This window comes from Lampetra planeri, chromosome 16, assembly GCF_965212315.1.
Source record: "Lampetra planeri chromosome 16, kcLamPlan1.2.h2, whole genome shotgun sequence".
Taxonomy (NCBI): Eukaryota; Metazoa; Chordata; class Hyperoartia; order Petromyzontiformes; family Petromyzontidae; genus Lampetra; species Lampetra planeri.
The window spans coordinates 705,911-721,741 of NC_136122.1; the positions used below are offsets into that span (position 1 = coordinate 705,911).

Below are 15,831 nucleotides of genomic sequence, written 5' to 3' on the forward strand. Positions count from 1 at the left end.
GAGTGAAGACCAGCAGGATAGGCCCTGGAACTCCCCTGGCTCGCTGTCCTTCTAAGGACCGACCAGGGCAAGCCAGTGGCGCGGCCCTGAGAGCCCAGAGCCGATGCTCTTGTAAGAGCCGGTCTGGTTGGCTAAGGGTGCCGAGATCCTAGCTTGGCCAGAGCTGGATCAGCTAGCCTCCCCTAGCTCTCTAGTGGAGGACCTGGGAGCAGACTAGCCAGGCTAGCACTAGTGGTGTCTCCCTGTTAGACGGGTGAAGGGGCCGTTTGCCCCTTCAAGTATGGTGTCCTGCCCTTTGGTTGAATAAATAAGTGTGCCTCCGACTACGTCGTCTACGTCTCCTTGAACTCACTACACTAGTACTGATCTGGGAGTATTGCGAATAAAACCATGAGGTTTGTTAGGTTTATTAAGATTTGAACTTTAAACCTCAAATTCAGATCTGAAAAAAAATGTTTTTTCCACCCCTGCTTCAAACCTCGACGTCCAGTGAGTGTCTCTCACGAATAAAACTACCAGCGTTAACCCTCATCTGAATTCACCGCCCTCCTGAGGGCAGCATCATCAGCTTCCTGAACGAACTTTCTGACCTACTTTATCTGCTTCACGTTAAAGCTCGTCTGCATTCTTTGTTATTTAAAACATAATATTTAATATTATTTTTGTTGCTGGCAGTGAAGCAACAATACATTTCAAAATATGGTAAATGCAATTCAAGTATATTAGTTTCAAAAATAAATGTCATTGGTTTTATGGTTAAGTCAGACTTTAATCAATAATGTTTAGCTAAAGAAGATGGTGGTGAATTTAATTGTGAATGGATGAAGGTAGACCCCAATGCAAGGCTCATTGAGACTTTAAGTGAAAGGGCGAATGCTTCACAGGCAAAGGCTATTGGTGAATGAAGTCATCCATACAACACGTGGAGTGCTTCCATGGCAATGTCACCATAGCCGTGATACATAAAAGCCACTGCAAGGCAGTAAGTGGGGTATACGGGTTTTCAGTCAGTCGCTGTGCCTTACAGAACCCGACTGGGTTCACATATTTGCAGTAAGTCGTTCAGGAACGGAACGCATCTTGGCTTTGTTATCTACAGAGGCAGACACACGCATGTGAATAGCAAACCTCCTTCTTCTGAAAAATCGCTCAATACCAAAACGAGCCTTTGCCTTGAAGACTGCTCAACACGCCAAAATAGTAAGTTTTTGTTGATGTCGTTGTCTTTTTTCATGCTCAATTATATTTTATTGGATTGATTTAGAGGTTTCACTTAGCGATTGGATTATCAGTTTGTTTTAGTGAAATGTGTTAATTCCATAAATGAGTATGTAAGGTTGGGATTGTAGATTAATGCATGTTGTACTTGTCATACTATATTACTTCTCAAACTGTATTAGAAACAAAGTTTTGCTGGCAAGTGTGCGGTGGTGAAGTCAGTGGGGAGTGGTGGTGTAGCGGTTAGCGCTCTGCGCTACGAACCCGGCGACCTGAGTTCGATTCCACTAATGATGATTATCTGAACCGGCCCTGGGGCTTCTCTAGGTCGACTCAGCCTCAAATGACCACCTGGTGCGATGTGTAAACATCGCCACTGCGTAGTGGTGGACACCCACCCCTTCGTGTGCCGTTCCGGTCTTCATAGGTGCTCGCTAACAGCACTTGTCCCAACAGTATGTTAAGGCGATACGGGATTGTTTAGTGGTGAGTCACCCACGTTACACAGCGTTGAACCGGGTTCGTGCGTGCTGACATTACACCTCCACCCACAAACACCCTCCGTGCAGCCCGTGCAAATGCGCGGGTAGTGCTGGTGCGGTTTAAAAACTAGGTGTAAAATTACATTTACACGCTGGAATGTGTAAAGTGAGTGTGTAATCACGGAGCTTTATCTCCAATGGAGGGCAATTCGATGTTCTAATCTTCAGTTTCGCTTAAATTGTTTATGGAGATCACTGGGAACAGAATAACAAAAACAATAGAGGCCAAGCAACCACGTGAGCAAGCAGGGTTTAATCAAGGTGTAGCTACCATCGACCACATCCATGCTATTAATCAGAATTTGGAAAAGACCAATGCGTTTCTATTTCCATCGTGTCTCTCATTTCCAGAATATGGAAAGCATTCGACTTGGTAGAAATTTATGTAGTCATTCGAAGAGCAAGAAATACAAGTAATAAAAACCGTTAAGAAAAATGGAACAGCCACACTAAGATTACATGAAGACTATGGCTGATGATGATGAAGCTTTAGAAAACAATCATGTTCAGAAGTATCGTAAAGTATTTTGTTTTCAAATTAAATACTTTAAAATGGATTCTTCAAAGTTTCCAAAGTTCTAATTTTGAGAATTAAGGTGGTTGTTTGTTGAAAGCCCCTGTTTTTCCAGTCTCTGCTGCGCTGCCATGCGGGGACTGACAGTCGTGGCATTCCTGTTCCTCGTCTTGTGCTGCGATTCTTTTGGGAAAGTCGTCTCGTTTTATGGCTTCAAAGAATCCACCAAAAGCGGAGGTGAATGATGATAAACTCACAGTGACCGTCGTCATGCAAGCTGCAAAAGCATACCAGTCCATGCTTTGAATCTGGTGTAGGTCATATTAACCGGGCTTAAACTAGCACATATATATTTTTAAACTGGACGTTTAATTTGATTGACTTATGCACTAATCTAGTAATTTTTGCCCCAAAAAAATGAATGTAACAAAATGTGTGTTATTTCTTGCCACATGCGACAGACATCACAATGGCAAATGGTGCAAAGTGTAACTTTGTTCATGCATCATGTATACAGGACCGGATATATATATATATTTATATATTACACTGTTGTAACAAAGGCAATTTATATGTAGATTTGAAGCTTTCGTGACTGCAAGTATTCATACTCTTAGGTTTTTTCGGTAAAGTCACGTAGGTAAAACAATTTTAAATTAATAAAAGTAAAATAAAACAAATTAAAAAATTAACGACGTTTCGCAAGCAACACAAGCCTCCGTCTTCAGGTAAAATAAAAAAAGTGTGCCGTTCCTGGCCCTTCCCCCCTCAACCATTATATATACGGGGTAGTATTTCTTGTGATCTCTCATTTACTTGATACAGCTGTCGTGGCTGTGACGGTTCCACCTGAAGACGGAGGCTTGTGTTGCTTCCGAAACGTCGTAATTTTTTTATTTGTTTTATTTAATTTTTATTAATTAAATTTTTTTTTACCTACGTGACTTTACCGAAAAAACCTAAGAGTAGCAATTTATATGTGTTTAACGTATTAAGGTCGGTTGTGTTAAACAGATATGGCCTTCATCCAGCAGCGGATGGAACATGGATGATGATGATGATGAAACAATGTATATGTCAAAATAATGGCATTGCACTATTCACTGTTGTATGCAAAAGTACCTATTCTTATAAAAAATACTGTATACATGTTTTTTGTGAAACTATGCTGCCATATTTTTTGGGGTTATTTATTCATTTCATCACCTAAAATGCTTCATAAGTTGAATAGTTTTCTTGTTATTCGAGATACCATAACAAATGAAAAAAAACTATTGTTTTTTTAATATGAAATCTATGTCAGCATCTCCAATAACTTAATAACTATTCAACGTTATTTTTGGTATATTCATTTTCGGACACCCTGTATAGTATTGCTGATTGTATGAACCAGAAGCAGATTGTTTCGAGGGAGTGCTCTTGCCAATAACATCTGGTGTCTCAGTAGTATTTGTTTAACGTGGCTTACTGTCGATGATGCCAAACGGATTGAAACCTTATCACTCAACTGGATAATATTGATCTGGCAAGTCCATTGGCTGATAAATGACAACGTGTAATTCTTCTTTATCTGGTGATATGGGGTGGAGGTAAATTTATTTCTGTATCGTATCACCGGTACTTTATTTCACATTTACATATTTGTGTTCGGTGATGAGTTTCAGCTAACCCCGTTCTTTTCCTCAGGAGGACAGCCGCCTGGCGATGTGACTGACATTTTGAGAGAGATTACATCCCTGCTGGAGGGGGGTCCCGTTGACAAGGCCTTCATGTCGCCTCTTCATTTCTATCCCATGCTAAGAGCCCGGATGCGCAGCCTGCCTGCCAGTGACGCCGACGAAAAGAAAGGCTCCACCTACAACTGGAATTCGTTTGGGTTACGTTTTGGGAAGAGAGAATTGGATTTAATGAATTTAAGCAAATTATTGATTATTTTTACGAAGCGACAGTAACCTATTACTGGCAACATGAGCAGAGAGGTCATACGAAATGAGTCTTCTGGGAAATTGTCCGCTTATCTATGTGCTTCTATATCAAAGCTCGCATGGCAAAATTGTGACAGGTGTGACGTCCTAGTAAACAGTGGCTTTATTGCCAGGTAACATTCACCATCAATACCACGACAGATGGAAACATTGTGACGTCATGTAGGAAAAGAAAATTAACACTTGTTTGCAGTATTGTACGTTGTGATGTTTGCAATAAAATTACTATGATTAAACTACATTGTTGGGAAACACATTTTCAACTGGCATCATCAGGCATAAATATCCACTGCTGGATGAAGATTTCAAGACACCACCATCCCTCAATGTCAAGATACAACAATCCATCTCGCGCCTGCGCATGAGCTGATGTCATCGATCTGCCATCTCCACCGTGGTTGTACTCTGGGGTGTGTACCCTCCTTCAGCTGCCGCTCCATTAGCAGGCTCATGTGCCATACTTTCTTAAAGCGCACCGGGGTTGTCAACCAAAATAACAAGAGACATTTTTGTTTAATTCGGTAAAACTAAAACATCTCAATGTCAACAGCCGCAATGCACTGTGACGAATACGAGATGGTGGGTCCTTAATAAATAACATCACGAAGCAAGTCCTAAAAAAGCCGCATGCGGCTCCGGAGCCGCGGGTTGACGACTCCTGTCCGAGCGTGCCCTGCCAAAGTCTCTCATTTGTGTTCGTTCTCTGACCCCAGTGTTCCTCTTTCTCTATCTCGGTGTAGCTCCAAACATCGACATCTCCGCGATTTTATCTGCATTTGTTTCAGCTATGCTTCCATTTTCTTTGTTAAAGTGTGTGTTATCGATCCATGTCATAGCAAGTACATTAATATGCGCACTGAATTAAACATCTCCTCTAGCCTTGTGTCCAATCGACCAGGATACGACCATCAACTCGCTCCACTTCAGCCCAGCCACTGAAACATGGAATTGAACCCAGGCTCTCGAGCGGTGCCGGCTTAGCATCTTACGCGGTCATTATAAACTCAACAATTTTTATTTTATTTTACCAGGTAAGGCCCACTGAGCTAATATAGATCTTTCTCAAACGCGGCCTGGTCACAAGAGATAGCTCAATGAAGTGGCTTATCACGTGGACATTTATAACAGCCAAATACTCTCAACGCATTACGAACTTCCGAGCGACTTAGGTTGCCACTACTGCCACTGACTTAGGTTGCCACGATATGGCGACACCATGATACGATATTGTTCTATTACCATCATGGCTCAGTTTTTTCACACTTTTATATTGATTGACGTGTTTTTCTTCTTCTGGGTTGTGGTCGCACCCACCACCATGGAGACGAGGCTTGGTAGATGGCACAACATCTTGTGAAACTCCCTTTCCATGGGCGTCGAGGTGCCAGAAACCCTGGCTCGCCAGACGGCGGTACAGCAAATGCGGACTCCATCTGTTCCATCTTGCACTGGTGGGGTTTCTCCAGGTACTCCGGTTTCCACACAGGGCGTATGAACACTCATTAATTTGCTCAAACAACTTCATATGTAGAGGACCACAGAGCTTGGGGATTTGTAGCTCACGACGTGGCCGCTGCCTCGTCTGTGGTTCCATCTCGGGCTTCTGAGTCCTCAATGAAAGCAAGCGAATCCTATGCTATCGAACATACTCTACTATTATTATGCATCACAGATTGTAATTATTAAGACTTTATGGGCAGGCATTTGTTGAGTTGAACTACAGTTTAATGAACGTTGAGTTATCTTTATTTCCAGTGGAAGTTACAGCGAATCACACAAAAAAAACACAAAACAAATGGGGAACACAAAACACGTTTTGAGAATTTGATATAATCGTCACATTGCGAAAAATGGTAATCTATGGAAAATGACGCTAAGCACATTGGTCGCGAGTCAGAAGGAGATAAGAAGTAGTTACACTATGGGGCCGGTACAAAAATAAAGTGTTCCAATTAAGTGTGTTTTTATTGGCATATGAATAGTTAGTATACACTGAGCAACAGACCCCTAAATAATAAAAAATGTGACGTATAATGTACTATTATGAAATACATTCATCCCGGGCCTGATGACGTCACCAGATCAACTCCTTGTGTAAACACGCGCGGCACCACGTGACCACCCTGGCGAAGACGGAGGGGTCACGCGCGTGACGTCACCGTACCGGGGAGTGGGGGGTCAGGCACGTGACGTCCCTACGCGGGGGTGGGAGGGGTCACGCGCGCGACGTCACCGTACCGTGGGAGTGGGGGGTCAGGCACGTGACGTCACTACACGGGGTCGGTGGGAGGGGTCACGCGCACGACGTCACCGTACCGGGGGAGTGGGGGTCAAGCACGTGACGCCACTACGCGGGGTGGGTGGAAGGTATCACGCACGCGACGTCACCGTACCGGGGAAGTGGGGGGTCAGGCACGTGATGTCACTACGCCGGGGGGTGGGAGGGGTCGGGTGCGTGACGTCACCGCGCGGGGAGCGGCGAGGGGTCACGCGCGTGACGTCACCACTAGACGCCGCCTGGAGTCGCGCGGGAGCCGAGGCGGTGACTGCACCGCGGGTCCCCCCCGCCCCCCCCCCGCGTCGTCGTCGCGACCCAGCGAGAGAGAGAGGAGAGAGAGAAGTCGCCCATCTCCCGTGCTCCTTCCCGCTCAGCGCAGCGGAGCCATGGCGCTTCCCACCGAGGCGAGCGTCAAGAAGCTGCTGAGCAAGGTGCGAGGGGGTCACGCGACCCGGGCCTTGAGCGGGCGACGGGGAATGAGAACCGGGCGGGGGGGGCTGGGGCTCAGTGGCGTTGAGGAGTCGTGAAACCCCGGAGGTCGCTCGACTCGTGGTGGTTGTGCGGCCTTCAAAGAGGTCACCGAGCCTCAGATTGCGCGTGAGGCGCCGTGTTTGTGTCCCTCCCTCGTGTGTGTCGGGGGCGGTATTGGTGCGGTTAGCGCGCTGCGCTATCCGAGTTCAATTCCTGCTCACGGCCAACACCGGCGATGAATATCTGACCCGGTCCCGGGCCTCCCCTAGGTCGACTAAGCCTCAAATGAGTACCTGGTGCGGTGTGTAGTAAACATCGCCACTAGGGAGACAAAGGTGGTTGGGCGTGGTGCTGGCCACCCACCCCCTCGTGTGCAGTGCCGGCCTTGTTGGTTGCTCGCTAACGGCACTTGTAACAGTCTGGTAAAGGCGACACGGGGGATCTTTGTGTGAGCATGGGGACCACTGTCACTGCTGGTTGTGTTGGTGGAGCACGGGGCGGGAAGCATCAGGCACCTGCGAGTCGCGATATGACTCGGGTCACCCCCCACACCCGGGTGACCCCTCAACCGTGTCACCCCCCACCCACAGCCGGGTCACCCCCCCCCACCCGTGTCAACCCCCACCCACCCATGTCAACCCCTCCCCACCCACCCATGTCAACCCCTCCCCACCCACCCATGTCAACCCCCCCCCCACCCACCCACCCATGTCAACCCCCCACCCACCCACCCATGTCAACCCCCACCCACCCACCCATGTCAACCCCCCCCCCCACCCACCCATGTCAACCCCCCCCCCCACCCACCCATGTCAACCCCCCCCCACCCACCCACCCATGTCAACCCCCCCACCCACCCACCCGTGTCAACCCCCCCCCACCCACCCACCCGTGTCAACCCCCCCCCACCCACTCGTGTCAACCCCCCCACTCGTGTCAACCCCCCATCCGTGTCACCCCCCCCCCTCCACAGGGGTCACTCCCCACCCGTGTCACCCCCCTGCTCCTCCTTCCCGTACGTGGAGGAGTCGGGAGGATTCTCTTCTGGCTGTAGCGACACTCGCCTTGAGATGTTATCTGGCCTTTAGATGGTGTTTGACCAAGGTCCGCTAACCAGGCGTCATTGCTGGTTGCAGGGCTCGAGCAGACGCGTATATCGTGTCTGTACTGTATGTTGAACTTCTTTCGCACTGTACATAGCTCAGAATCAGAATATTTATTTATATTTGAAGAATCCGATGGGCTATAAATTCATTTTTCGCAGATGCCCAAGTGGCGCGTTATACCACATTGGCACCTCTCACCCCGGTCCATGCACCTCCACAACCCCTTTCCCCAACTCGTGACCCGCTCGCCAGCTGACACCGATGACAGCACCAAGCAACCCAAGCTGAACAAACTCGGCAGCATTCAAGTGCAGTGTTAATAATGAAGTACAGTCTGTTCTCCTATAACGCGTGTTTTCATTACGAATATAACGCGATGAATGTATTAGGGAACACATTTTCTATAACGCGGATGCGAATTTTGATATAACGCGATTGAGTGAACGGAACTACGTCGCGCGAGTAGGAATAAGCGGTTGTACGGCTGCCTTGGCGTAGCATCGCACAAGGTGGGGATGCTGCTGGATGCTTCGAGATGCTACCCACAGGCTGAACAAATCACCGGTGTGCTGTACTACTAGTAATTAATTGGCATGTTCTGCTAACGTGACAAACTTTACTGTGTCAGGTGGTGGCGGGTTTAATGACACATTAACGCGATCTAACCCAAAAAACCTGCATTATAAGGAATGACATTTATAAGTTGGCGAGCTTGCCTCCACCGAGACGGGAATCCGCCAGGCATAAAAAAACTTCCAAACTTTGAACCACGCCCTCGGATTTTTGTTTTGCACGAAATGAGGAATTCAAACGACGTGCCAAAAAGATACCTTAATATGAGAAGCCTCTTAATGTTGAGATTGGTGCTTAAGTAAAAAAAAACTGGCTTTATATTAGCCACTTGGACCCACAGTACCAGCTCTTTAAGGATAAACAGCTTGAAACAAGTGGTTAGCACACTGCACTATGCGTCTGGAAACCCGAGTTTGATTCCCAACTACGGCTAGCATCAGTGGCGAATGATCTCTGAACCAGTCCAGGGTACCCCTTCACTAACCTTCGCTGACTAGCATGGTGAAGTGTGGTTGAATCTCGAGACACTGGATTGAGATAGATGTAAAGCATTATTCTAGCTCGTGACTACAGCACCACGCCACCCGTGTTGGGTCTCAACTTCCCATTTTCGCGCTGGGCTCAGCAGCCTTATTATTTATTAATATAATTTGATACTCGTGTTTATAACATTTCCCTTCCTTTTTTCTACGGAACCCCTGTAAACCCTCCATTCCCATGTAGCATATCTCCTATTGTCTTATCAGCTGTTCTATGCAACCCCTCGAAACCTTCTCTTCCCCATGTAACTTGTTTGCTGCTTTGGGTTGCCATTGAATAAGAGCTTCTGAGCTCGATGGGCCTTACCAAAAATAAAATGACATGATTTAGGTCCTAGAAGCTAATAGACACGTCCTTTGAGCACATGTATATGTTGATTTTCATTATTTTCTGATGTTCATTATTAACTTCAGTTTTCCAAAAGCTCTGAAACCTGTTCTCACTTGCCTCTATTTAATCGTTTAATCCCAGTCCATTTTAACTGGTATCCATGTTGTGATGTGTTTTCCACTTGCATCCCTCCAATAGATCAATTTTGTTTAGCAGACTTATTGCACTAGACTCGTTTTGCTTGTATAATTATTGAGCTCAAATATGCAGTATTTTTGATCAAACTATTCAATAATTTCCAATCAAATTTTCACGTTGTGTTATAATAACACGTCATTGGCTGATCTGAAATGCTTACCATTTTCTTCATTTATGTTCGTGCCTTTATTTCTCTGGCCCCGTTTTCAGAAAAGCACCTAGTGCTGCCATGAATAACTTTCACCAAAGTGTGTCCCACACGACTTCTGATGGCTACCTTTGTTATGTCATGCAATCTCAGTTCAGCTCTCAGTTTCATTCTTGACATTTTTATTTTTTATAGGTATAGATTTCTGTGAGCTCGAATTACTGCATCAGTTTCTGCAGACTCAGTGCTATTTCATAGGCTGCAAATGATAGATATAACAAATGGTCCTTAATAAAGAAATGTTGTGTGAACAAATGGTGTGTGATATAACAAGCTTTGCTTGCTCACTTTCTTGGTTGGTTGGCCTCTTAAATATTCCAGAAATATTAGTGAAAAATTGATGTATGGTAAGTGGCTAAGTGGTCTGTAACTCCTTAAGGTTTGTGCCCTTGAAATAGAATATTCAGGCATCATTTATTTAGGTGTTTATTAATTTCAGTGTAGATGTTTATTGAAGTTCCACTCATCTTGCTCCAACAACTGGTCCAGTTTTTTGGATGATGTCCTTAGTTATGCCATGTGGCCCATTTATTAATTCTGCGAAGGGTGGTATTTCCAAAGTGTGTCATCGTGATGTCCTCCTCTTCATATGATATTTTGTATATCGCGATATGCTTACAATTTTAACACTTGTGTTTAGTTTGTCTTTTTTCCGTACATCCGATTAACATGGTTGGCTACGTACGATGCAAAAGAAGTTCAACATACGTACATGCATATATAAAAATATATATGTTCTTACTCATTCTCCCTAAGCACTACCATTTGTGAATTGTCAATCAACATCACTTTTGTGGTTTTCAAGCTCCCATTGCTTCTTATTTCTTCAATCTTTTTTTGTGGTGTTCTCTAGGATTAGAGCATTTTAAATACCGGATTGTATTTCACGTAACTCATTTTACTCCCACCATCTCTTCCCTTTTGTCAATCCACTATTGGATCAGGGCCTCACCATGGCGTACGGGTTATGGGGTACTTTGACCACATTTCACCGCATTGGTCAGTGCAGGTTGGTTAAGGTGGGGAGAACATAGGTGTACAGTACTATGGATTTGTCTGCAGTGCCCAAAACTGCCCTCCATGTGGTTGTGCGGCCTATTAAATGTTTCGCAACATGGTCGCCCAATCCAAGGACTGGCTCACCCCTACTTAGCTTCTGAGATTTGACCAGATTGGGCACATTCCAGCTGAATTGGTCATAGGACTATAAACATAACTCTGTCATAATTGTGGACACTCATTATAAACCCCGTGTAGACTAACTGAAGCCACTCTGCCAAAATATTGAACTGTTTACCAGCTATTATGTAAGTTCATTGCAGCAGTAATCCTATTAATACCAGTGTTGTTAGGGAAGCATATTTTTTGAGGCACAAATTGATCTACAGTAGTTGTTGCTATGTGACTGATTTACAATAAGTCCATGATGAAACATTTAGCTTAACCTAACCATATGTGTGTGTCCTTCTACACCATTTCCTAAAGTTCGTTTTGAGCGCAGAAGGCAGTATTCGTTGCGTAGTATTCTTGAGGGTTATCGTGACATTGCATTCATACGATATTTTTTGTACGATATAAGATCGTTGATAATTGTTTAGTCCATTTTGCGCAATATTGTAACATCGTGGTTATCTTTGCTTTTAACATTTTATGAAATAGATTGTATTTTTCTCTAACAGTACGAAATAATAATAATTAACGTTGAAAATAGCAACATTCTAAAACAATAGCTCTTAGTCGTTAAATGAGTGCTTTAAAAAACTTTTCCAAATGAAAAAAATGGCAAAGTGGTTATGTAACATAGTTTTATTAAAAGCGTGTGCGCTTTCAGCGTTGTAGATTGTATCATTGTAACAATTACATGGCTTATGTTGAGCGAACTGCAGCTGAATAACTTTTAAGAAATCTATATTCGTATTTGACTCATCAAAGCACAAAATTGCAAAGTTAATGGAAACCGATCGTGGAATAAACGTCTTCTTGTGAAATTTAATATCGTATCTTGAAAAATGACATGGCAGCAACTCGGGTAATCATCCAGTATATTTCAACAATTAAAAACTCAGAATTACATGGCTTTAGAATAACATAATAACAATTGCTGCAGCATAACCGAGCCTGCTGTGAGGGTGGTCATTTTAAACAATTCTGTCAAGTAGGAACGAGGTCATAGTTTGTAATGTTCAATGTGTGCTGCGGTCTATCTTAAAGTTATCAGGCTTGAGTGGCGCGTTATTACCTCTGTGCTCCTATTATTGGATAACATTTACCTAAAGTAATGTCACACACCTCTTCACCGTCAACATTTAAGGGACATCTTGCCAGCAAAACTACATCATTATTGGCCGATTAGTTCAAGTGACTGTTGAGTCGTTTTCAACTAAAATAAACTTAACACGCACAGGTTTTGTTTTTATGATGAGCATTAAGAATGCATGTTTCTGAATGAGTGCACATTTTCTGGTTCTATAGCATGCATACATTGGCATGCTTGCCTGTATATGCTTACACACACACATTCTGGTTGCTGCAGACAGCATTAACGGAGCAATTTAATAAAAAACCTTTAAATGTATTTTAATAAATAATTAAAACGGCTCAAGTATCTTTGAGCTTAAGTGTTGGGTGTACATGTTGTATTGACAACAACAACCTACCCCATCAACCAAGACTTTAAGATTGTACCTCGCCACGAACTCAAGTCTCGATCCCCCTTCTGGAATCGTGCTGTCGCCACCCTATAGTCTCATTCAGATCTGGAAGAACGCTGGTGAACAGAGTGGAACCATACGCACGTTCAGAATAAACACCGCATTCAATACCCAAACATTGCACGTCCTGGCTTTGACATTCCTCGAAGACACCGGCGTAGTGGTGTCACGATCAAGCGCATCAGAACATCCACAGCTTGATGCGCACATCTTCATAAATGGAAAACTAGAGACAAGCCACAGTGCAACTTTGGCAATGCAATCAAAACTGTGGACCATATCGTAAACCACTAGTCTGCGCTCCTTCAATAGAGCAATCGCGTAACTACACGAACTGTATCCTGAAACTAGCAGAGCACGACAGTGGTACTTAGCTCCAAAATTATATTGCCATACGCAAGAATGGAATACTCTTGAATTAGCATATAGTAATAACATGTATTACTATATCAGAAGAATAAGAATCTTTATTTACTTTCTATACGGGTTGGAACAATGTGGAAAAGTGATCAGAACACTTTGCGATGAGCCTGACAAATGGAGGATAGGTAGTGGATAATATCTGAATCGGTCCTGCACCGCTGTCTGCTCCCCTTCAACCCACACTAACCAGCATGGTGAAGTATGGTCAAACAACGATGATCGTCATATGTTGTGTAGACATCTTTGTCCAACAGTGGATTGACAAAGCGCTGTCAATCATTATTCTTATTCTGGTACAGATGACTATTAATTGTAGTGTTTTGTGTGTTGCAGTACAAGTACAAGGACATGACAACCAAAGATGTCATGAACGTAATTGCAGTTTATAAGGATTTGAAGCCAGTTGTTGACATGCATGGTATGTATAAACCCATCATACACGGCATTTAAAATGCTGTTCAATGCGCACATTTTCTGAAACTGGTGATTTTTCTTAAATGTACAATCATTGTAAGTGATGGAAACAGACATGTCAAGTCGAGCATTGTGGTACCCAGTGCAAAAATATACGTTGTGGTTCGAGTGGAGTTTTAAATTTAAAACATTGTAGGAATTTGCCTTGCTTCCAGGACATGATACACTTTCACGTGATTTCATGGCTTGAGGGTTATCAATGCTACAGATTACTGAAACAAGTACAGGTGTCTCACTCGCAATAGAGCTACAGTGAGGGAAAAAAATATTTGATCCCCTGCTGATTTTGTACGTTTGCCCACTGACAAAGAAATTATCATTCTATAATTGTAATGGTAGGTTTATTTGAACAGTGAGAGACAGAATGACAACAAAAAATCCAGAAAAAACGCATGTCAAAAATGTTATAAATTGATTAGCATTTTAATAAGGGAAATAAGTAGTTGACCCCCTCTCAATCAGAAAGATTTCTGGCTCCCAGGTGTATTTTGTACAGTTAACGAGCTTAGATTAGGAGCACACTCTTAAAGGGAGTGCTCCTAATCTCAGATTGTTACCTGTATAAAAGACACCTGTTCACAGAAGCAATCAATCAATCAGATTCCAAACTTTCCACCATGGCCAAGACCAAAGAGCTCCAAGGATGTCAGGGACAAGATTGTAGACCTTCACAAGGCTGGAATGGGCTACAAGACCATCGCCAAGCAGCTTGGTGAGAAGATGACAACAGTTGGTGCGATAATTCGCAAATTTGAAGAAACACAAAAGAACTGTCAATCTCCCTCGGCCTGGGGCTCCATGCAAGATCTCACCTCGTGGAGTTGCAATGATCATGAGAACGGTGAGGAATCAGCCCAGAACTACACGGGAGGATCTTGTCAATGATCTCAAGGCAGCTGGGACCATAGTAACCAAGAAAACAGTTGGTAACACACTACGCCGTGAAGGACTGAAATTCTGCAGCGCCCGCAAGGTCCCCCTGCTCAAGAAAGCACATACATGCCCGTCTGAAGTTTGCCAATGAACATCTGAATGATTCAGAGGACAACTGGGTGAAAGTGTTGTGGTCAGATAAGACCAAAATGGAGCTCTTTGGCATCAACTCAACTCGCCGTGTTTGGAGGAGGAGGAATGCTGCCCATGACCCCAAGAACACCATCCCCACCGTCAAACATGGAGGTGGAAACATTATGCTTTGGGGGTGTTTGTCTGCTAAGGGGACAGGACAACTTCACCGCATCAAAGGGACGATGGACGGGGCCATGTACCGTCACATCTTAGGTGAGAACCTCCTTCCCTTAGCCAGGGCATTGAAAATGGGTCGTGGATCGGTATTCCAGCATGACAATGACCCAAAACACACGTTCAAGGCAACAAAGGAGTGGCTCAAGAAGAAGCACATTAAGGTTCTGGAGTGGCCTAGCAAGTCTCCAGACCTTAATCCCATAGAACATCTGTGGAGGGAGCTGATGGTTCGAGTTGCCAAATGTCAGCCTCGAACCCTTAATGACTTGGAGAAGATCTGCAAAGAGGAGTGGGACAAAATCCCTCCTGAGATGTGTGCAAACCTGGTAGCCAACTACAAGAAATGTCTGACCTCTGTGATTGCCAACAAGGGTTTTGCCACCAAGTACTAAGTCATGTTTTGCAGAGGGGTCAAATACTCATTTCCCTCATTAAAATGCAAATCAATTAATACAATTTTTGACATGCGTTTTTCTGAATTTTGTTGTTGTTATTCTGTCTCTCACTGTTCAAATAAACCTACCATTAAAATTATAGACTGATCATTTATTTGTCAGTGGGCAAACGTACACAATCAGCAGGGGATCAAATACTTGTTTCCCTCACTGTATGTCACATGTCGTTTTTAAAGCATTTTTTGCATGGGTATATCCTATTCTCTATGTACTACATACAGATGTACGCATGCCGTGCAGTGTCATGCACTTCAAGCCTAGGGACCACTGCCTTAGCATTAACAAGGTCCAAAGTTTAGTAAAACCCAGAAAGGTACCTTGGAAATGTTTATAAATAGCTTATTCTTTACATCCAGAGAATATATGAACACATATTAACGTGTGACTTTCAGTTGGATAAAAACAATTTTTAAGTATATATTTTTTAATCTGGTTGGTTAATTTTCATCACCTTTTTCAAAACTACAATATATTGCACTTGTTTATGTGCAATCGCAAATGTGAATGTGCTCCAAGACACCTTTTCTAGGTCCCATGAGCCCAGCAGCATCCTGCCATCG

At 44.0% G+C, this 15,831-nt stretch overlaps 1 protein-coding gene and 1 long non-coding RNA gene across 2 annotated transcripts in view; both read left to right on the plus strand.

The window, feature by feature from the left end:
* Positions 1 to 960: 960 nt before the first annotated feature.
* LOC144723113 (uncharacterized) lies at positions 961 to 4,495 on the plus strand. Its single transcript, XR_013586130.1, has 3 exons — positions 961 to 1,200; positions 2,390 to 2,511; positions 3,961 to 4,495. It is a non-coding gene; the product is annotated as an uncharacterized LOC144723113 (long non-coding RNA).
* A 2,275-nt stretch (positions 4,496 to 6,770) lies between these two features.
* Positions 6,771 to 15,831, plus strand: part of TSG101 (tumor susceptibility 101) — a 41,026-nt gene continuing 31,965 nt past the window's right edge. Inside the window, exons 1-2 of the mRNA XM_078601302.1 lie at positions 6,771 to 6,968; positions 13,431 to 13,515. Of these exons, the coding sequence (XP_078457428.1) occupies positions 6,924 to 6,968; positions 13,431 to 13,515 (130 nt within the window). The 5' untranslated portion in view covers positions 6,771 to 6,923. The remainder of the gene's footprint in view (positions 6,969 to 13,430; positions 13,516 to 15,831) is intronic.